This window comes from Erpetoichthys calabaricus, chromosome 10 (genome assembly GCF_900747795.2).
Source record: "Erpetoichthys calabaricus chromosome 10, fErpCal1.3, whole genome shotgun sequence".
Taxonomy (NCBI): domain Eukaryota; kingdom Metazoa; phylum Chordata; class Cladistia; order Polypteriformes; family Polypteridae; genus Erpetoichthys; species Erpetoichthys calabaricus.
Window position 1 is genome coordinate 86,528,085 of NC_041403.2, and position 23,704 is coordinate 86,551,788.

The window sequence follows — 23,704 nt, forward strand, 5'->3', positions numbered from 1 at the left end:
GTATGAAATAAAGAAAATTATTTACCTGTAACCTTGAACATGAAAAAATGGGTTTAGAAAATGGAGGATTAAAAAGAGTTATTGTTCAGGTTTCTCTTTATTCTAAAATAGAATAATCTCAAATTATATTGTAGTCCATATGAAGAATGAGAAATTTTAGCACATTTAAATTTATATTCATTGAATTGTTTAGAAGATTATAACTCAAAATTATATTGGATATTGTTTTGTATTTAAATATACTGTCCCTGCATTTTTCCAATTTTACTTAGGACCTCAGAGTTCACTTGCTTTTTCATGCACATTTACACTGAAGCTGTACATTTACACTGTTTAAACGTTTGGAATGAGGTAAGCTCACATGAGTGTGTTTAATTGAACATATATTGCTTTAGAGCATACAATATTGTATCAATCATGTATACTTATTTTCATTCATTCATAAATCTTTATCTTTTTGAACTCTTGAATTGTTTAGAGAAAAAAGTGGTGAAAAGATAATTTCACATACCTGCTCTGCGTGTCTTAAAATATAGGTCACAGTAAATGCTACATAGCTTTAATTGCTGCAGATTTCAGCCCTTTTAACTGAGCAGCGCTAAGGCACAAAGACACAGTTAAGGATAGTCTGCATTTTTGATTTCTTCAGGGCATCGGTGCAAAATGTAACGCATTACTCTACAATTATGTACAGTTAAGGTAGTATAATCTAGTACCTTTTATCATGAAAAATATTGCTCCGCTTTCAGTTTACAACAATGAAATTCTTCACAAGCCTGACCTCAAAAGTGAAAACATCTGTTTTTTAAGGTTTTAGCTTGTTTTGACAACACCTAAAGGGAATGATTAAATAATTAGTTGATTAGCAACACATCAAACAATTTAGATTTCAATTTAGATTTAGAATGTCGAGATGTGATTGTAATATGTGGCCTTTGTGCTTTGCGAAAAACTGTACAAATAGTCCAATTTAAGATTATAGTGATCGGTATTGCTGTGAATCAAACAATACATATTTTTTTTGAAATCAAACAATATCCATCCATCCATCCATTTTCCAACCCGCTGAATCCGAACACAGGGTCACGGGGGTCTGCTGGAGCCAATCCCAGCCAACACAGGGCACAAGGCAGGAAACAATCCTGGGCAGGGTGCCAACCCACTGCAGGACACACACAAACACACCCACACACCAAGCACACACTAGGGCCAATTTAGAATCGCCAATCCACCTAACCTGCATGTCTTTGGACTGTGGGAGGAAACCGGAGCGCCCGGAGGAAACCCACGCAGACACGGGGAGAACATGCAAACTCCACGCAGGGAGGACCCGGGAATCGAACCCAGGTCCCCAAATCTCCCAACTGCGAGGCAGCAGCGCTACCCACTGCGCCACCGTGCCACCTCAAACAATATCATACCTCTTTATTTTTTCATAACACAAAAGTTGAAATTTCCTTATTTAATCAAAATTTTAATCAGTATAGTACAGACACCATATGCTATGTAACGTCTTTATATAGAGCTCAGTTTCACAGTATACCATTGATTTTGATGAAAATAATTTTGTAAAGACAGCACATCATCACAAAAACAAACAGAAAGAAATACAAACTGATTGCTTACATAATTTACTTGTATATTTTATACTCTTATAATAATCTGAATACATCTTCCAAGTCATTTACATGTTAGTTTGTTGAGTTTCACACATGTATAGTGGTGAAATCCATTGGCACTCTTTTCTTATCCAGAATTTGTGTTCAGTTATTAATATAGTTCTCAGTATCATTCTGTATTAAAATGTATAGACAGTCAGTCATTATCCAACCCGCTATATCCTAACACAGGGTCACGGGAGTCTGCTGGAGCCAATCCCAGCCATCACAGGGTGCAAGGCAGGAACAAATCCCGGGCAGGGTGCCAGCCCACCGCAATTAAAATGTATATCTTAAACAAAAATCATCACATATTGGACCCCTGCAATAATGTGATTCCAGGACATTACTTTTGCAGGTAGTTTTTTTTTTTTTTTTTTGCAGTGATTTTTTTCTAGTTGATTTGCTACTGGTAAACACATTCATCAAAACAACTGTTAAGATGTGAAAATTGTTAAATGATAAAATCAATACAAATGCTGTAATTAAATTAATTAAATGTAAAACAAAATAATTAAAAGAATCTTAATTAGGTGTCTTGCTTCAATTAATGAATATTCTATTACTAAGTAATGAGCCATTATGACACCCCAGTTTCACTCCTAATCCCATCTACCCAGACTTAAATAGCAGTGCATGAAGTGCTTCGTTGTGGCTTCTATAAAATTTGCAAATCATTACAAGAAACTGCAAACAATGAAAGTGATCAAGCAGGTGTTTGTCTGTAACAACAAGACAGAACAGGAAACAAATTTCAGGAGCCAAGGTCATTAAGTTTAAAAACAACAGACAGTAAATACAAAAGTTAAACATTGATAGGTGAGAAATAAAATAAATGGAAACAAAACGCCTTCCTGTTCTTACAAAGTTTCAATAATTCCTGTAGTGACATTAACATAGGGTAGGGTATGCCCTCATTTTCAATATGGATTAAGCACCAACAAATGGATTGCGAAGACAAGTGGGACATGGTGTAGCTTTAGAAGTTCTTGACCTGGAAACACAGGAATAGTATAAACACACACAATAAACACACAATATTCTAAATGTCATTTTTTATATCTTAATAGTTACAAAAATGCAATGGTTGTGCATACATTATTGATATGTGCATCACATGTTAACTTCTGATTGGCTAAATTTACGAAGTTGGTTTTTAGACAATTTTATGATGTGATTTCTCTGAACATTTCATTGTTATCATTTTATGTAATAGATGTTTAAAAAGAAAATTTAAGGACTGCAATCTTGGACTCTAGCCTAGATGATAATGACTATGTATTGTTAGAATCACCACAGATGGGCTTGGTGACTAGTATATCTATGTCTGCTTCTCATCTGTGTTAGGAACCATGACTTCCTTTTTTACTCTGGAATTTGTTTTGTGATGGCTGCTGTTTATTCTCTCCATTCTTCATTGTGAAAAAATCTTTTATTAGTTTTCTGCCCTATTGAATTTTTCTGTTTGTTTGTAATGTTGAATTTGATATGCTATGCAGTACTCTGAGCCACTACTTCATGAGCAGCATTATTTAATAATTGATAATGAAGTAGGAATAACGCATGATTGCACTGGCACCAAATATAAATAAACATACGAACTTTTTGCAGTACTTTGGCTTCTCTTGCTTCCTGGTTTTGTCATTATGATGGATTACGATACATTTAATTTGAGTTAGTGCAGAATTTTGTTCTGTTCAGTATTACCTAGAAAGGTTTTAGCCTTTTTTCATCTAAAATGTAGAATAGCCAAAATCTATGCGTAATTTATAAAGGTTGGTATTCATCTGTCATAGCCTTCTCATATTGCCTTGCCCTCCTGGCATTGCTAAAAGTAACCCTTTACAGTACATTAACAAATACATTTGTCCTAATTACATTAAAGAAATATTTAAATAAAATATACATGTACAGTGATGGTTTATAATAGATACATTGCCTTGTCTTAAGAATAGATATTCTTATTACTGTGCATTCCTTAACCCAATCAACCATCACACATTTTTGTTTGTGTTGTAGTTTTGTATTTATCTTTTGTACTAACACTAATCCTACCCTTGTATTTGTCCTTAAATTTTGTTCTCTTTCATTTCTTAACTTTGTCATTACTCAAATTGAATATTTACTGTTAGTATTTTACTCAACAGTCATATCAACTTAATTTATAGAGAAAATTTGAAAACAGCAAAAGTTGACCAAACTGCTGTACAACTACCGTAAATACAGTCATATGAAAAAGTTTGGGAACCCCTCTCAGACTGCATAATAATTTACTCTGCTTTCAACAAAGGGTAACATTGATATGTCTTTCATTTCCTAGGAACATCTGAGTACTGGGGTGTTTTCCGAACAAAGATTTTTAGTGAAGCAGTATTTAGTTATATGAAATTAAATCAAATGTGAAAAACTGGCTGTGCAAAAACTTGGGTCCCCTTGTAATTTTGCTGATTTGAATGCATGTAACTGCTCAATACTGATTACTTGCAACACCAAATTGGTTGGGTTAGCTTGTTAAGCCTTGAACTTCATAGACAGGTGTGTCCAATCATGAGAAAAGGTATTTAAGGTGGTCAATTGCAAGTTGTGCTTCCCTTTGACTCTCTTCTGAAGAGTGACAGCATGGGATCCTCAAAGCAACTCTCAAAAGATCTGAAAACAAAAATTGTTCAGTTTCATGGTTTAGGAGAAGGCTACAAAAAGCTATCTCAGAGGTTTAAACTGTCAGTTTCAACTGTAAGGAATGTAATCAGGAAATGGAAGGCCACAGGCACAGTTGCTGTTAAGCCCAGGTCTGGCAGGCCAAGAAAAATACAGGAGCAACATATGTGCAGGATTGTGAGAATGGTTACAGACAACCCACAGATCACCTCCAAAGACCTGCAAGAACATCTTGCTGCAGATGGCATATCTGTACATCGTTCTACAATTCAGCCCAATTTGCACAAAGAACATCTGTATGGCAGGGTGATGAGAAAGAAGCCCTTTCTGCACTCACGCCACAAACAGAGTCGCTTGTTGTATGCAAATGCTCATTTAGACAAGCCAGATTCATTTTGGAACAAAGTGCTTTGGACTGATGAGACAAAAATTGAGTTATCTGGTCATAACAAAAAACACTTTTCATGGTGGAAGAAGAACACGGCATTCCAAGAAAAACACCAGCTACCTACTGTCAAATTTGGTGGAGGTTCCATCATGCTGTGGGGCTATGTGGCTAGTTCAGGTACTGAGGCCCTTGTTAAAGTCAAGGGTCGGATGAATTCAACCCAATATCAACAAATTCTTCAGGATAATGTTCAAGCATCAGTCACAATGTTGAAGTGACGCAGGGATTGGATATTCCAACAAGACAATGACCCAAAACACAGTTCGAATTTCCACAAAGGCATTCATGCAGAGGGAGAAGTACATTGTTCTGGAATGGCCGTCACAGTCCCCTGACTTGAATATCATTGAAAATCTATGGGATGATTTGAAGCAGGCTGTCCATGCTCGGCAGCCATCAAATTTAACTGAACTGGAGAGATTTTGTATGGAAGAATGGTCAAAAATACCTCCATCCAGAATCCAGACACTCATCAAAGGCTATAGGAGACATCTAGAGGGTGTTATATTTGCAAAAGGAGGCTCAACTAAGTATTGATGTAATATCTCTGTTGGGGTGCCCAAATGTATGCACCCGTCTAATTTTGTTTTGATGCATATTGCATATGTTCTGTTAATCCAATAAACTTAATGTCACTGCTGAAATACTACTGTTTCCATAAGGCATGTCATATACTAAAAGGAAGTTGCTACTTTGAACGCTCAGCCAGTGATAAACAATTAAGAGGGGTTCCCAAACTTTTTCATATGACTGTATACCAATGCAAACAGTGTGTGTATATATATATATATATATATATATATATATATATATATATATATATATATATATATATATATATATACAACCCCAAATCAGAAAAAGTTGGGACAATGTGGAAAATGTGAATAAAAAAAGAAAAAAGCAAGTTATAAATTCTCCTCAAATTTTATTTCATTGCAGACAGTATGAACACAAAATAATTCATGTTTTTTTTTGTCAACATCATTTGATTTGTAAATAAATATCCATTCTTGCCATTCAGGCTTGCAACACATTTCAAAAAAAGTTGGGACGGTACAGCATTTACCACTTTGTACAGTTCCCCTGTCTTTTAACAACACTTAAAAGACGTTTAGGCATTGAAGAAATCAAGTGACTAAGTGTTGCAGGTGTTAGTTTGTCCCATTCTTCCTGCAAACAACGTTTTAGGTGCGCAACAGTACGGGGTCTTCGTTGATGCATTTTTCATTTCAAAATGCGCCAAACATTCTCTATAGGAGACAAATCAGGGCTGCAGGCAGGCCAGTCAAGCATCCGCACCCTCTTCTTATGCAGCCATGCCTTTGTTATGCGCGCAGTATGTGGTTTGGCATTGTCTTGCTGAAATAAGCATGGGCGTCCCTGGAAAAGACGTCGTCTTGAAGGCAGCATTTGTTCCTCCAAAACTGAGATATACTTCTCAGTATTGATGGTGCCATCGCAGAAGTGCAAGTTACCTTTGCCGAAGGCACTGACACAACCCCATACCATGACAGACCCTGGCTTTTGGACTTGTATCTGGTAACAGTCTGGATGGTCCTTTTGCTCTTTGGTCCGCTGCACACGGCATCCATTTCTTCCAAAAAAGATGTGAAAAACCGATTCGTCTGACCACAATACACGTTTCCACTGCACAACGGACCATCCCAGATGCCTCCGAGCCCAGAGAAGTCAACGGCGCTTCTGGACACTATTTATGTAGGGCTTCCTTTTGGCACAGTACAGTTTTAGCTGGCATTTCCTAATGTAACTACGTACTGTAGTGCTTGAGAGTGACTTCCTGAAGTAGTCCTGAGCCCACGCAGTTATATCATTTATTGATGAATGACGGTGTTTAATGCAGTGCCGTCTGAGGGCTCAGAGATCACGGCCATTCAGTTTAGGCTTGCGCCCTTGGCCTTTGCGCACGGTAATTTCTCCAGATTCCCTGATTCTTTTCATTATGTTATGCACTGTAGAGGGAGAAATGCCCAAATCTCTTCCTATCTGTCTTTGAGAAACGTTTTTCTTCATCATTTCAAAGATTTTTGCCCGCACTTGGTGGCAAACTGGCGATCCTCTGCCCATCTTTGCTCCTAAAGGAGTAGGCCTTTCCTCAATGCTGCTTTTGTACCGAATCATGATTGCAATCACCTGTTAACATCACCAGTTTCAAATCACATCATTATTTAGTTATTATACCTCATTACTACCCCTTAATTGCCCCCATCCCAACTTTTTTTGGAATGTGTTGCAAGCCTGAATGGCAAGAATGGATATTTATTTACAAATCAAATGATGTTGACAAAACAAAACATGAATTATTTTGTGTTCATACTGTCTGCAATGAAATAAAATTTGAGGAGAATTTATAACTTGCTTTTTTCTTTTTTTATTCACATTTTCCACATTGTCCCAACTTTTTCTGATTTGGAGTTGTATATATATATATATATATATATATATATATATATATATATATATATATATATATATATATATATATATATATATATATATATATATATATATATATATATATATACATACATACTGTACATACATACATACAATAAATAAATACACCAAAAAATAAATAGTAGCATACAAGTTTAAAAAGCTAAGGCTAAGAGATTTTAAGGATAATAATAATAATAATAATAGTGATAATAATAATGGACCTCCTGATACAAATCTCTTTTCCTTTTTACCCCAAAAAATCATAAGAATCACAACTCATAAACTGTCAAACTAAATAATTTACTTCGTAAAGTGGAAGAAAGCTGAACATGTAGTGTTCAAATGTAGTTTCGCACAATTTTGTATCCGTTTTGTTTTTGTCAAGACTGTAAACTACATGGAGCTTACTGAAGTAGTAGCAAAGGTGAAATATCCTCTGGAAGTGATGCCAGTCTGACAAAGGGCACTGCATAGCGCTCCCACATGCATATTCTCTGTCTTTTAGTTTGGCAGTGCCATTCGGCCTGGCAGTATATGTTTGGCTTGTAATCAGAAAGGGAAGAAAGATTACTTAAATTTCAAGCCAAACTTGTATATATTTTTGTGTTTGATCTTGCTATCTTGCTCATTTCTTCAAAAACAAATTTACTCTACAACAGAGTTGTAAACTCTATGTCTCGTATGCAGTAACAAGTTGCATGAATATTTTATCACACACATGGGGCCTGTGTTAGCTTTCAAGCACAATTATTTGTAAAGCTTACTGTCTGCATGCTGTGAGATCACAGGTCAGATAGCACAGGGAATATGAGAGTCTTTGTTAACTAGATTCTGCCTTAGATCACCTTTTTAATTTAAAAACATACTGTGTTATGAAATTAAAAATAAATGATATGTAGACGGACACAATGTATTGTGTTGGGTAACCATAAGATTTTTAAATGGAAACAAAACAACCAACCTCAGGCTACAGATCTTCCTTTCTTTAATAGAAAATAATAATAGGAAAGGCAGTTGAAAACGGCAGTAGTCTCTGTTATTCATTAAAGCAAACTCTTTAAAATTGCACAAAGGCTTTCATTTGAATGCAAATGTAATTTGAGCTAATGCTATAATAATTTACCAAATATCTTCTTGGAAGATTTCATGCCGCTAAGTTTTTTCATTAAAAGGGAAAATTGGAACTTTTTTACCTGTAATAAAACTTGCTGACATCTCCTATAGCTGTATATTAGAGTTAATATTACTTAATGACTTACTCCTACTGTGTAAGAGCTCATATTACTGAGGGCAAATTATAGATCACCTAATTTGTTGCATGTGAGCTGTCTGTCTCAATGCTACCACATCAAGTACTCTCTCTAATGATGTAATTATACCATCATTAAATAAGGACAATTCACAACCTTTACTTTATTCTTTAGGATATTAAATATCTTTATTGGCTATAGGTACAATATATACATTAAGAAATTTAAAGGCTGCATATAATGTAATTGTAGAATCTAATAATATAATTGTATATGTATGTATATTCTGTATACACATGTGCACACACACCAAGTATATGTACATTGTAAAGGCAGACCAGGTTGTCCGAGGCAACTCTGCAGAAAAAACGAGCTATAAAATTTCCAGGTATTGGGTACAGAGCAACAAAGTTAATAATAAATAATAATAATACATTTTATTTATATAGCGCCTTTCCCATGCTCAAGGCACAAGTTGCCAGTTTTAAAATTCACGTGGTCTCTAAATAATGGAAGGATCCCTGGAAGTTGTTTCAGAGATGGGAGAATGAACTAAGTGAAATAGAGAATATTTAGCAGTAAGTTAGGAGTCTTACAAGTTGAAAGAGTTGTAGTGTTACAAATGTACTCCTTTCACATATTCACCATTTCACTTTGGGACTCTGGCCATAGCTAGAGGGGAGATCTATGAGGATATACTGTAGTGTTCCTAGTAATTTGTTCAATGAGTGTGTATTCTGAATAATTTAATATCATTCCTTGTTTCAGCTGTTAATTGAGAAGTCCCTTTCCCATCTTTGCCTAAGATTGTTCAGGAATGCACACCTTGACATTAGTTGATCTTCACAATTACAAGCAAAAGTAAGTCAGTGTAGGTACTGATGAAAGATTTGAGAAGATGAGAAAGTTTCTTCCGACAATGATTCTAACTTATAACATATGTTGGAAGTCAACATGGGCAACATGATTGAACAAATAATACATACATTATTAATACACAGGTCTCCAAAGGTCTAGATACCTAATAACCTCTATGACATAAACACTGTGAGGGCAGTGAAGAATAGCAGCTCTTCTTTTACTACAAAAGTTTCATATATTCCATACATTAAGTGAGTGAAGCATGAAAACTATTTATTAACATCAAGATACATGCAACACATCATTTTTACAAATCCTGCAGTTCTTCAGGCTCTCAATGTGTTACCTGTGGAGAGATGATGCATCTGCCACCTAGAGTGTTTATTTTGTTTTATTTCATAGGTTTGTTTTTTCCGTGCACACATTTAGCACTTATTCCACTAAATGAAATCTGTGTCTATTTTATTAACACAGACAGTAAAACAGTAAAATTGTCTTTGCTATTGCATGGTCACCAGTGTGTGATCATTAATGTTTTCAGGTCTATTTAATTTGGTACTTACTTATTTGCTGCCAGTTTCTGCACCGTTTGCACAATGAATTATATGACTTGATTACCTTTGGTCTTGGAATAAATGATTCAAGAGTGAGCTGTTTTCCATCCTCATTTGTTGGGAGGATCAGAACTTATCACTCATTCGTAATGTTTCAGATTCATGTAGGAAATTTTGAAATCATTGTAACTTAATATATTTTGCTTGGGATTTGTTAAGAGAGCTTATTCTCTAAAGTGGAGAAGTTTGAAATATTTTTCCATATATCTAAGAGGATCTCTTCTCTTTGCAAACAGCTACTAAATTTTAGTGATGATAGTTTCAGTGTTTGTGGCATTGATTAACATTTAACTTTCTAGGTCAACATATTTTATATAATGTATTCTTCATGATTATACACTGATCAGCCACAACATTAAAACCACTGACAAGTGAAGTGAATCACATTGATTATCCCATTTCAGTGGCACCTGTCAAGGGGTAGAGTATGTTAGGCAGCAAGAGAACAGTCAGTTCTTGAAGGTGATGGGCAAGTGTAAGGATCTGAGTGAGCTAGACAAGGGCTAAACTGTGATGGCAGAGCATCCCTAAAACACCAGGTTTTGTGTGTTGCTGGTATGCAGTGGTTAGTACCTACTAAAAGTGGTCCAAGGAAGGATAACCCAATGAACTGGTGACATTATCATGGGCACCGAAGGCTCATGGATGATAAGCATAGGCTAACCCATCTGGTCTGATCCCACAGAACTAGCTACTTTAGCCCAAATTGCTGACACATTTAATGCTGGCCATGAGAGGAAGGTGTGGAAACACACAGTGCATCTCAGCTTGCTGTGTAGCTGCAGACCAGTCAGAGTGCCCCTGCTAACCCCTGTCCACCGCTCCTACAAATGAGAGTCACAAGGCACATGAGAGTCTGAACAGGACCGTGGAGCAAGGGGAGAAGAAGGCCTGGTCTGATGAACACGTTTTCTTTTAGATCATGTGGATAGTTGGGTGCGAGTGCATTGCTTACCTGGGGAAAAAAATGGCAGCAGGATGCACTATGGAAAGAAGCTAAGCTGGTGGGGGCAGTGTGATTCTCGGCAATGTTCTGCTAATAGACCTTGGAGTCTCACATTCATGTTGATGTTACTTTGACACATACTTAAAGATTGTTGCAGACCACAAACACCCCTTCATTGCAACTGTATTCCCTGATGGCAGTTGTCTCTTTCAGGAGAGTAATGCACCCTGCAACACTGCAAAAATTGTTCAGGAATGGTTTGAGGAACACAACAAAGCATCCAAGGTGTTGACTACACCTCCAAATTCCCCATATATCAATCTGAATGAGCATTGGGATGAGAATACAGTGGTACCTTGGTATACATCCACTTTGGAATAAGTCCAACTTGGTATACGTCCTGTTTGGACGCGAAAAATTTTGCTTGGTATACGACCTTTGTTTGGAATACGACTTGCGTGCTAGAGCACCGCGCGCTACTCTTGTTTACCTCTCTCAAGACAAAGCCATGACTGCCCATGAGCGTCAATACGCCAGTTTCTAGCATTCAGTGAACAACCTGCGCTATAACTTTATGTGAATTTTCACGTGATTTTGTGTTTTTCATGTAAATTTGAATTGATTGTTGAAAAGTATGAAGTTGGCATGCGTATCCGGGACATGGCTGCTGCATACCGTATGCCGAGAACGACGGTATCTACAATTGTGAAAAACAAAGATGTTATTAAAAGGTAAAGTGAGGTTAAATTTTCATTTATTTCATCTAATTGCTTTTGTATTTATGTATTTAGTATTAAGCAGTGTTTAAATTATTTTATACAACCCCATCAATGTATAATATGCCAATAACAATAGGATTTTTTTTCATGGGAACGGATTAATCATTTTCCCTTTATTTCTTATGGGAAAAATTTGTTTGGTATGCGTCCTGTTTGGTATAAGTCAAAGGATCTGGAACGGATTAAGGATGTATACCAAGGTACCACTGTATGTCCGATCCATAGAGGCCCAACCATGCAACTTAAAGAACGTAAAGGATCTGCTGCTAATGTCTGGATGCCAAATACCACAGGACACCTTCAGTAGTCTTGTGGAGTTATTTTGGCAGCATGAGGAGGACCTACACAATGTTAGACAGGTGGTTTTAATGTTCTGAATAATAGGTGCATAGTTTAATTAATTTATTAGTTTAATTATTTTTTTAAGCCAAAATTATGTGTAAAAGAAACATGTTGATACTGAAATGTCAGCATAAACACAGTAGAAAAGGAATGTTTAGTGTCCACTTCTGTACTGATGCAGTTTTACTACACATCCTTCCTCTGTTATGTTTTGAAACAGTCACCAACACACTACCCAACATTTGTAAGTAGGACCGTAAAAGGGTGTTTCTTTGTGCACTTTTCTTATAATATTTATTCCGTTGCTTGTGCAGGAGAGGGTACATTGTCTGTACCTGAGTCACCTGATGGACATGCCCATTGTGCTATTGTAGGGTTCCACAACACAAGGCTTAGTGAGTTCTACATTTCACCTGACATGCACATTGACAGTTGTCTGATCACCAATTCATCAAACTATCGCCTGATTTATCTAATGATTCTATTTCAAATTGTTCTAAAACTGGCTTTACAGCTTCTCTTTTACATCCCATTATATGTTTTGGTTGAAGGCTTTTTCCCACTCATAAATATTAATGAGTTACCATAGATTGGCAGAATGCATAGAAATATTCATGATTTTTTTTCAGCATGATGTTATTTTATCCACTAGATGGCAACAGAACTGTACTGTACCAAGCATTAGGGCTTTACATTTTACATTGGATCATAATAGCTTAACCTGAGAGATACTTAGGCTTAACACATTTTACATAGAATTCTGAGCCCAGGAGATGCTCAGGGTTAATGCCAAGGAGCTTAAGGCATTGTAGAAATTTTTTTTGAATGGGGGGAATAACAAAGTTAAGATTTTCACTGGTTGTGTCACTTTGACCTGTATTTACTAACTGTATGTGTTATAGTTGGATTTCAATTTCAGTTGTGGGGAAGCTAGAGTTTATCCCAACAAGCACCTGGCGCAAAATGGAAACAACATGTGGACAGGATGGCAGTTCATTAAAGGCTGAACACACTCACACACAGGCCAGTTTAGCAACACCAGTTCACTGAAACCAGAGAACTCCGAGGAAACCTACATTGACATGGAGAGAACGTGCCAACTCCGTGCAGGAGACATCCCTTACTGTGATGTAGTAATGCTAGCACTATGCCACTGTGCTTCCAATAGATGGACTTTTCATCTATATTACTCATTGTACATGACAGATTAAGTATAACCAGTGGCCAAGTCAGGTAATGGACTTTAAAATATAAGGTTGTTGGTTCAGTCCCAGGCCTTGAGCGACTCATTTAATCAGCCACTGGTAAGGCAGTTCTACTCACTAATTATGGCGCTGGAGAGTTGTGACATGCTGCATGTTGATTACCACATGCAAGTTAACATTTCAGTGTACTCTGTATACATGAAAATAAGGACCCTATAAACTTGTTCTATAGAATATGTTCTGTATAAAAATATCAGAAAACAATAAAGGTAAGTGTCACAAATTGCTAAGGTATCTTGTGCAGGTATAGTTCTAGCTGCTTAATAAACAGATTCATTATCACAGCTTACAGTTTTTGAAGTACAATGTATGATTGTTCACTATTACATGTTTGTCATGTTTTAAATGAATTGTTGCCGTTGGCGTTTTATTTTGCCAGTAATAAACAATCCACTGTTCTGCTGGTGCTTGTTTTAATGGATAAACATCATGTCTTCCTAATTCTAAATTTTTGTCAATGGCTTTTATGGAAAAAAACACAATAAAGTGTAATGCACAAAGCAGTCAAGTAACTTAGCAGTGAATATTTCCATTAATATTTTACAGATGGAAACACTGCTGTATATAAATTAACTCCACTATAATAATTCTGTCATTCTCTGTTATGGTAAAAATCTAGGAAGTTTCATCCATCTATCAAATATGAAACACACTTAAATCCAGTTTTGATAAAATCAGTTAACCATTTTATATATATTCCCCAAATACAAATAAGGAACTCAAAAAAAGTTTGTCCAGAATATTACATGATTGCAGCATCTTTAAATGCCATCAGGAAATTCAGACTTCAGTTTTACAGATGTCTAAATGTTTTTCACAGATCTTGCACTCATAACCAGATTTAGCTCATTTTTACGAACTGTCTGTAAATTTATAGATGGTTTGGCAACTGTAATTTGGATGCACAGAGAACGTTTCTGATTTCTGAGGCGAGACTGATATAAATAAAACAATTTTCACTCCTGATTATTTGTAAGAGGCTACATGATATTTCTCAGTGTGAAAAGCGCTTTATAGAATATGGCTTAACTGATTAGTTGTTCACCAGTCAAGGCTGGAACTTCAGTAAACATCACATTAGTGCTACCTCTAATGAGAGTGGGGTGCGTCTTCTTTATATGCATGATGTTCCTTTTCCTACCCTTCAGGTAAAGAAATCTTACATTTTTATAAAATGAAATGCTTCCTGCTGTTTGTACAACATCAGCAATTCATTTTTATTGTCTGTAAACAAAGCAAATCCTGGCAAATGGTGCCCAGAGGTTTGTGTGGAGACATCTGCTTTTGAATGTATGCTGACAGATTATGTATATTCTATACAGATGTAACCTAAAAATTTAAAATAAAAGACAAGAAGAGCCAGCATACTGAAAAAGAACAAGATTTCATGAAATTAAATCAATCACATGTCATCTTTAGGGCAGGACTATAGCTGAAAATATGTGTTCAGACGTACTGTACTGCACATGCAAATCATGCGTGACGCTACATGCTTGAGATCCACTCAAAACAAACTTTCACAAGTGCTGAAGACAGTGCAGAGCTGATTAAAATGTACACAGGGTATAAGACATCTGACACTTTGTTCAAAGAAATTGAACTGTGAAATTACGCCACAGTCAAGTCAAAGAGAGGCATGTTGACAACACAATATTTTCTCAAAAGGAAATATTAGCAAGCAGATGTGAAAAAATTGGCTTTGTAGAACAGTTTCCAGCTCCTGCCTTCCACCTGACATTTTTTTAATGAAATGAAGAGCAAACAAGGGGCTAGCATATAAGAGGAAAAAGATGAAGCTAGTGGTTTTTGGGATTTTTCGTTCTAGCCTGCACAGTTACTTGCTCTTTTCTTGATCTCAGTGTGTCTCTTTTTCTGCTGCTGTAGGTATCTGTTGCCTGTAACCTCTCAGTTCCTTGTCAAGTGTCCCTCTGGCAGCTTCAGCCGCACATCATCAGGACTGCCTCGATCCCGGAGCTTGTTCACGACAAGACTTGGACAGTTCTAACCACATGGAAATGTTGCCAAGGCTTTAGAAGTAAATGTCAACTATTAATACAAATAATTTATTCTCGATGTATTATACTATGTTGGCTGTACAGTACCTATTAGCATTATAAAGGGCAAATATTTTAAGATGTACAGTCTAATCTTGTGTTCAAGTCAATAAAAGAATGCTTCAGTGATATTTAGTTGGAATGAGATTATCAGTGAGCCCTCTTTAAGCTACTTCATTTTGCTATTTATGACAAATGCAAAAGATTTTTGGTGCTGTTATTCAAACATTTTTTAATAATCCATTTATTCCTGTAAGTATGGCAGCAAACTGACTTAACAGTGTAGAAGTGGAGGTTTCAGAATCCAACTACATTCCAAGCTTGAAAAAAAAACAAAAACTTTAAATGTTGTAGGAAATCAAGTAGGGTGTGCCTTTGAGAATGAATTTAAGAAGTCTGCTGTATTTGTATGACAAAATAAGGTTGCTTGCAGCACACAAAGCATTGCTATGTGCTTAACTAATTGTCAATGCTCGCCTTATTTCAATAACCAAATGTTTGAGCAAAAACACAAATGTAATAGCATTACTTTGCACACTATTTAAAAATAATGTCAGTTTTCCTTTGTTGAGATTTAAGTTCATTTAGGAACTTCATGAACGGATAAATGTTGCATTTATCAAATGTGTTAGGCATGAGATTTACAATTAAACGATATGAGTAATTTAAAGCAAAAGAAAAAGGCCTGTTTATACAACTAAAAAAAGACAAATAAGTATATTTTGACTTGGACATTATGGTTAAAAAAGGCTTTGTAAATGAACATCTTCATTTTATAGCAAAACATGTTGCAAAGACTCCTTTTTCTTGTTACACATTTACTGCGTTACATACCTTTTCAGTTTGCCATTATCAAGATGAGCAGGAAGGTTTGTCAAATTGAACTACAGATGTTTTATTTTCTATTTATGTGGAGCTGGCTCTGCTATACAGATACTCTTCTCTGCGATGTAGGAAACAGTGCCAGTGTCAGACGGCGTAGGACATGTAGGCTGTCCATGAAGCATGTAGATTAGTCCTTCATTAGAATTCTGATGTAATTGTTTAGTTATTACTCAAGTATTAATACTACAAAAGCTGGTATTATGTGACAATGAACAAGTTCCTTTGTTTATTTGTAATTATTATTATTTGTAATTATTTGAGCATTTGTGTTTGTTATTTAAGAAACTTCTTTAATGATCCATAAAATGAATTAATATTACAGTTTTTATAAGCAATATTCCAATTAATTATGTTGGTCAAAAACTAATTGTGTCCAGTTTCTATTTCCCTTAATTCTTTTGTTTCTTTTTTTATTATGAATAAACCAAATATTTATTTTGCTCACATACATTCTTTTTTTTCTTTCTGAGAATAATGCTTACATTTTTATTTGAATAAATGCTTAAATATACAACTTGTTTTTTGTGGATTCTGTTAAATGCGTTTTAAAAACCTTACTGAATGTTACTAGGCTGGCATCTCACCTGCCAAAAGTGTGATTCATTTGCAAAATTTTAGGAAAGTTTGTGCAATATGCAAAAGTCAAGTTTGAAACTGTGAAGAACAGCATGCTGTGGCGTTCATTAGCAGTCAAGCAGCATTAGACATTACTAGAGAAAAGAAGAAACAAATGTACTGATATATCTTTAAAAAAACAGTCGTGTTGAACTGCTGATGGCATGAGAAATGGCTGCCCAAGACCCTACTAAATCAGGCAATGAAAAAAAACAAAATGCACAATTATCTCCAGAATTATATAGACATATAGTTTCTCCTGCAGAGCTCTGGTTTCCCACTGTGGACCCTCAAGCTTTCACTTGGAAATGTTTTCAAATGATCCTCGCCTAAAAGAAAGTAGCAAAAGATAGATGTTAAATTATGGTAATGTGTCACTTTGCAAGCGATAGAATTCTCTCCTGTCGAAAGCAAAGGAAATCTGCACTGAGAAACCGTAACATAAAACACATACACAAGCTCCCAAGTTGCAAATATTTTTCAGGAGCAGTTTTGCAAGCATTGCATAATGACTGTCAAAGGCAAGTAGACAAAAAGTTAAGACTGCGTTTATGAAACTAGTTATTCTTAACAGGAACATTTTGGTACATTGTATCACATTACAATATAACAAAGTAAAGCCTGCAGGTGCAAATGCAAAGAATATTCTGGCAAAACGTGTCAGCAAGTCGGCACAGATGTGCTCTCTTATTTTTTAATTATTTGGTTTGCTTGCCTAACAATTAAACATTTTCTATTCAGAATAATATAAAAGCCTTATTATTATATTAATGGTAACATGTATCATTAACCTGCCATATGTGAATGATAAAACATTTGTAATGAACCTATAAGCAGTTCATTTTTGTAAAGACATCTTAACTGAATTTAGACTCTTAATAATATGGGTAGCTTCATGAAAAATGTCAAAATCTTTCCTCTCTGTCTCTTCCTGTACATATATCTGAGATATCTGAGACTTACATACCGTACAGCACCATTCACTGCGAGTGTGGCCACAGTATCTAGACTTTTATAACAAATAAAGTCAATGAGGGGAATTAATTGCACGTTTAAAGATCACTCTTTGCTGTTATATATAATTTGTTGGATTTAAATCAAATACTCCCAATTAATAAAGCTGAATTGACATGACATCCGCATCTGTGTCTGTCCTGAGCAAGCCATTGGCTTGCCATGTGCACTGTTGCAATTTTATTACAAAACATCGGTCATCAGGAGATCCCTGTCATGAATGTTACCTTGAAAATGTTCTGTTCATTTTAATATGTTAATATTTTTATTTTGGCTTTTGTAATATTTTTAACAAAATGGCATTTTGTTGAAGTATGTAATAGTCATCACTAATTTTGTTGATTTTGACTTTGTAGCCAACGTTCTGATTTTGAATGCCTGACTAGTTTTCTGTCTATTCTTTGTGATTGACCAGAAAATGGATTGCAGGGATGTAAACCAAGATGTTAAGAAATACACTTGAATGAACTAACCAAAAACATGATCTAAAAATTAAAGTCAAAAAAGAAAAGCAAAAGTACCTTTTAGCAGCACACAATACAACCCGTCCTTCATTGTTTACTTTCAACAGACCCATCAAAAATATCAGCTATAAAGGAAGTAGATATACAGTATGTGCTGAATGATAGAAATGGAAATAATCTATTATAATAAATATGGAAGACTGCAAGTAAGTCCTATAAAAATGTGCCAGAAACTTGTAGCTACAGGATGTTGTTTGAAATTACATGCTCCTGTTAGGGTTACCCCTGGCTAATTAGGCTAAGGAGAGACATCAGACAAAAAACAATCTGTAATTGACCCCCTTTAAGGTTCTCAAAAAATGAAAGTAAAGTAGGCATGCCTTGAAATGGTGCTTGCAGGTACAAGATTAGGTGGACAGGTAGCCCTGTTGGGCTCAACTGAGCGGGAGAAGCTGCAGGGAACCATTATGTGGGAAAATTACCCAAAAGGTAATGCACTGCCAGTCAAGTGACTGACAAGAGTGTGACTGTCACAAACATATTTCACCATGGAAATGGACACAGGCTCTTGGGGCACAAAATGTAACCTTTCTTGTTGGGAAAGGACCAGAACTCATTTGGGAGTTTGAAAAACACCATTTAACTGTAGTCAGATTCACCTCTACACAAAGGATTAGCTCTGGAAACAAGCTTCTTGATCAAAGTTGGTCTCTTTCCAGCTCTTGAGTATCTTCATGGAAGTGGCTCTGGGCATGTATGGAGATAATCAGAAGCCCCTAGGTGGGAAATGAAATACTTCTGTTACAGTAGACATAAGGATACCCTCAGTGCAGGTTTGGGTTAGAGAGAAGAATAAAAGTTGTGAGCGAGTAAACACAGAAGAAGGGTACCATCTGGCTCAAGTTCTACTGAGAGATTTCATCACTCATATGGAGAATTGCAGAGATACCTGGATGGATATGACCAGGAGAAATGGCTTGCCTGATCTGAATTCAAGAGGGTGGTTGGTACTGGATTTCTGTGCTACTCCTGGATTGTCCAGTATGAATGCTATGTTTGAACACAAGGCTGCCTGTAATCTTGGACCAAAGGTCACTGTTTGAATTTCCTAGCCTACTGTAGATACTCGTGTATTAGTCGATCTCGCAGATAAGTCGAGTGTATTGTTTAAGCCGAAAATTACGAAATTTGTTATGACCCGCATATAAGTCGAGGGTAAGACTTGACAGCTATCAGAGATAGAGGGCGACAATCAGCTGTTGATGGCGACAAAACTCACTGTCACGTCATAGGCATTCCCTCTGTGCTTGGAGAAATGCTAGACTCGTTGACTCGGCAACTAATCCTTGCGTGTGCGTGAGTTGCGAAATGTAAACAAAGGCAAGATGGCGTCGATATGTCACAAGGGAGCAAAGCGAGTGCAGAAAAGAAAACACTCGGCAGACGAAGTTTTGCACATTATCGCTGAGTCGGACTCTGATTTTTCAGAATCGGATTTTATTGACAGTGATCAGGAATCGAGCAAGAGAATGAGAAGCCGGCATCAGCTGATCAGACACCAGCCGATGCCGCGCCAGCTGATCGGCTGCCAGCTGAACGCATTCGCGCAGCCGATGCAGCTACGGCAAGGTTCGCGTGGGACGAATACCCAGACATTGATCGGTGGGAGCCGAACTGGCTACCGGACTTCACAAGACAGCATGGCTTGCTGTTGGGACACGACAGATCACCCGCTGCTGGACTACTTCAGGCTGCTCTCTCCTGATGCTGCTTTTCAGCTACTGTCAGACGAGACAAACAGGTAGGCAGAGAAATTTTTTGAATCGCGGGCTGCGCTTGCATCGCATTGATAGCATGCGTTGCCTTGGTTCTTTTGATTCCAAATCTGGTTGCACGTGGCAGCTAATGGTATGTTTGTTATCCAAAACCTGCAAAAGCTAATGCTCAAATTCAGGTATTTCACAGTTTAAAGAATTATTTAATGAAATTAGAAAAAAAATAGCTAATTAGCAATAGTATTGCTGGCTTATAATTATTTCAAAGACCATGGGAAATGGCAGATGACCGGTGACTTAACACCGTGAAGCGTTGAGTGTACAATGTCATTACCCAAATTCTATGGACAATTGTGTTTTGCCCCGCGGATAAGTCGAACCTGTTTTTTTGAATGAATTTTAAGGCATAAATTTTTCGACTTATACGCGAGTATCTACGGTGATCATTTGATCGGAGGCCATGCATTCTGGATACTCGGGTAAAATAGATGTTGTGCTATAAATCGCTGTTTGGTGAACTGGCTGAGACAGACAGAATATTCACTGGACAGACCTTAAAAACCCAAACATGTAGTGTGCCGAAATATGTAGTACCTTTGTTGGTAGATTTCAAGCATGTAGAGTCCATGTTCAAGATCTCAGTAATTGGTGCAGCTGCAAATGGTTGTGGCCAAATGATTGTTGATTCTTGTAATGGTGGTAACCTACGGAAAAATGTGAATGTTACTAGAAGGGTCTCAAGAGTTGACTGGAAGGTCTTGGCAAAAAAAAGTGGTGCCAGCTAAGGTAAAGTGGATGCATTTACGTGGGATAAGTTTGGTGACAGCATGGGGAAAGACTTTCGGACGGCCAAAAGATGTTCTAGCAATCCCTTTCACAGCTCAGGAAAGGTAAGTTGGGTGTTTCCCAGCCTGCTGTCAGTAAGAGTGCGGAAATATTAACCTCAATCTAGGATACTGTTAAGATGTAGAAAGACCACTTTGACGATTATTAAGCCCGGTAGATACAGTATACCCTCATTTTACATTGTAGCACCAGAAGCTTTGGTTGGATATGGGTCCGTCTTGGAGGTTAGGGTGACTGTGGTTATTAAAAAGCTCTGTAGCAATAAGGCCACACGGGGGGCTTATAGGGGGGACATAGAGAATAGACCAGAAACATTGAAAACTCTATAGGGGAATTTTGGCTAACATACCTCTTCAGTGTTGCATGGAAAGCAGTAAATGTGCTTTGGGAGTTATTGTAGCTGAGTATAATAGAACTAGAATGGGCATCAGCACATCCAAATCTGAGATCATGGTTCTCTCCCAGAAAACCATGGTTTGTTCCCTGTAGTTAAGGGGTGGTCTGCTAGTTGAAAGAATTCAAGTTCCTCTTGGTGTTATTCATGAGTGAGGGTAGATGGTGATTCTGAAATTGACTAAAGAATCAGTGCAGCAGGAGCAATTTTATGACTATTGTATTGGATCTTGGTATTCACAAACTCTTGACGGAGACTGAAAAAAATGAGATGTTGAGTAGAAGAAACTGAAACCCTTAGTAGGGTTTCTGAGTTCACTATCTGTAACAGGGTGAGGAGTTTTGGCAATAAGGGAAAACTCTGGCGTAAAATGGTGCTTTCCCAGATCAAGAGGAGCCAGTTTAGTTGGTTTTGGCATGTTAGGATGATCTCTGGACGTCAGCCTAAGAAAGTCTCCAGAGCATGGCGACTGGCAACCTCTGGGCACGCTAGAAGTATTAGGTTTGGCCTGAGGGCAACTTGGTTTCCCTAAAAAGAGCTCAAGAAAGTTGCAGGGGATAGGGAAACCTCGGTCAGCCCAACTCAGCATATTCTACCCTGACTCTCACCAGGATAAGCATGATGATAATGAGTGAGGTAGACCACTGGCTCCAGTTCTCTATCTGCAGTAATGAAAATTACTGGTAGTGTTGGTTTCACATCTCAGTGAAATTCTGAAAGATCTGTTTTATTTTCACATCTTTTAATGCACAGAAATCTATTTGTTTTCCATTCTTTTGCTTCATGTTAGGTCACTGTCTTCTAAAGAGTTTGTGCTCTTCATTGTTTCCTTTTTTTCATTATACAGATACTCGACAATAAGGTTCCCTACAGATAAGCCTGCACTATTTGCACCTGTGAATGTTTATGATAAAGAAACTTAGTTAATTATTTACATTCAGAAATAAGAGAATGGTTCTGAATTAAATGGAACAATTTAATTCTGGTTCAAATAACCTTTTGTTATTTTCTTAAGAAATTAAAATACAAGGTAACAGGAAATATCTTCTGACAGAGAAAAGCAGGATGTATTTACAAGCGCCCATTAACAGCAAGAATTGAAGAATAAAGCAGAATGAAAAGTGCATTCACTGCAGGCCTCCGGGACGAGGGGTGGGCGTCAAACTGCATAAAGCCTCCATCCACCGTGTCCATTGTCAAGCTAGCTAGCTGTAACAGACACATTGGCATAAGGGCATTTTTAGGGACGTGACACTGGAGATATTATATCTTTAGATCTGAGTTCTGTATTTTGGCTTGCACTTTGTTTTCCACTGTTTGACACCATAACTTTATGTTCTGTGGTGCTTCAGGAGCAAGTGAAATCCTCCTTAGAATAATAAAGTATGTCTGTCTGTCTAGCTAGAATTTTTAGGTGTGGTTGTGTCTAATTCAAAAAGGACCTACTGTCTTTTCTTGTCTGTCTGTCTGTCTGCATGAAACAACTCCACTTTCAGTGGACTGATTTTCCGCACTTATTGCTCAACGAGATTTGTCAAGAAAGGTGAGCTTTCATTGGAATATCTCAAATTGAGTACCACAGCACAACTTTTCAGAATTTCCAAATCTCCCTTTGAAAAGCGCTGGAAAAATTGCAAACTCGCCTGTTTTAAAATAGAGAAACATTCTGTGTCAAATTTACCTCGAGAGAGGACACTTCATCTGGTATGTTTTCTACTTGTCTGATAGCTGCTCCTGACAGCAAAACAGACCCTCAGTACAAGGCGAGCACACAGGCCATTGTGCACCAGCTCACTTCGTCTGCTGCTTGAGGCAAAAAACAAAGAAAAATGTCACTTCTCTGGAGTTTAATGTAGGAGGAAAGGAGTCATGTCAACGTCTCTGTAAGCAAAGAATGAACGACACTAACCACTGGATGTTTCAGCACCCTAAAAACAAGCTGATGACTGTGCTAACTGCACATTTAATGATTCAGAATTTCTCTGACACTATAATTTATTAGCAAAGCTCCAGACTTGCTCTCTATCGTGGTCCAAAGAAACCAATGATTTTTCCTTGAGAACTGAATATTGGTTTTAACTCCAGAGTGGATGTTTCTACTTACAAAAATGGCTTGTTTAAGAAATTTGAACTACAGTAGTCTACGACCCCACACAAGCAACAACTAACAGCAGGAAATCAATCGATGCCAACTTTACTTCACTTGAATTAGAATCTACTGTGTATGAATGCAATTCACCTAATGAGCCACCAAAAGAATACGGTTTTAACTATTTGACTTTGTAAAGTACTGTTGAAAAATCTACTAATGCATGCAACTTTATTCTCTTTATTACCATTATTTTTGAATATCACTTAATGTTACAAAAATGTTTA

At 36.9% G+C, this 23,704-nt stretch overlaps 2 protein-coding genes across 4 annotated transcripts in view; both read left to right on the plus strand.

Annotated features, from left to right (window-relative positions):
- ttll7 (tubulin tyrosine ligase-like family, member 7) overlaps positions 1-16,685 on the plus strand; it is a 294,342-nt gene extending 277,657 nt beyond the window's left edge. For 2 of the 3 annotated variants that reach the window (XM_028811558.2, XM_051932480.1), the window contains exon 21: positions 15,166-16,685. In XM_028811558.2, the coding sequence (XP_028667391.1) occupies positions 15,166-15,286 (121 nt within the window). In that variant the 3' untranslated portion in view covers positions 15,287-16,685. The remainder of the gene's footprint in view (positions 1-15,165) is intronic. The other variant, XR_007935957.1, reaches the window with a different exon arrangement.
- A 2,014-nt stretch (positions 16,686-18,699) lies between these two features.
- The window catches only part of LOC127529323 (general transcription factor II-I repeat domain-containing protein 2B-like), a 29,611-nt gene continuing 24,606 nt past the window's right edge, over positions 18,700-23,704 (plus strand). Inside the window, exon 1 of the mRNA XM_051932447.1 lies at positions 18,700-18,802. Coding sequence (XP_051788407.1) covers positions 18,700-18,802 — 103 coding nt within the window. The remainder of the gene's footprint in view (positions 18,803-23,704) is intronic.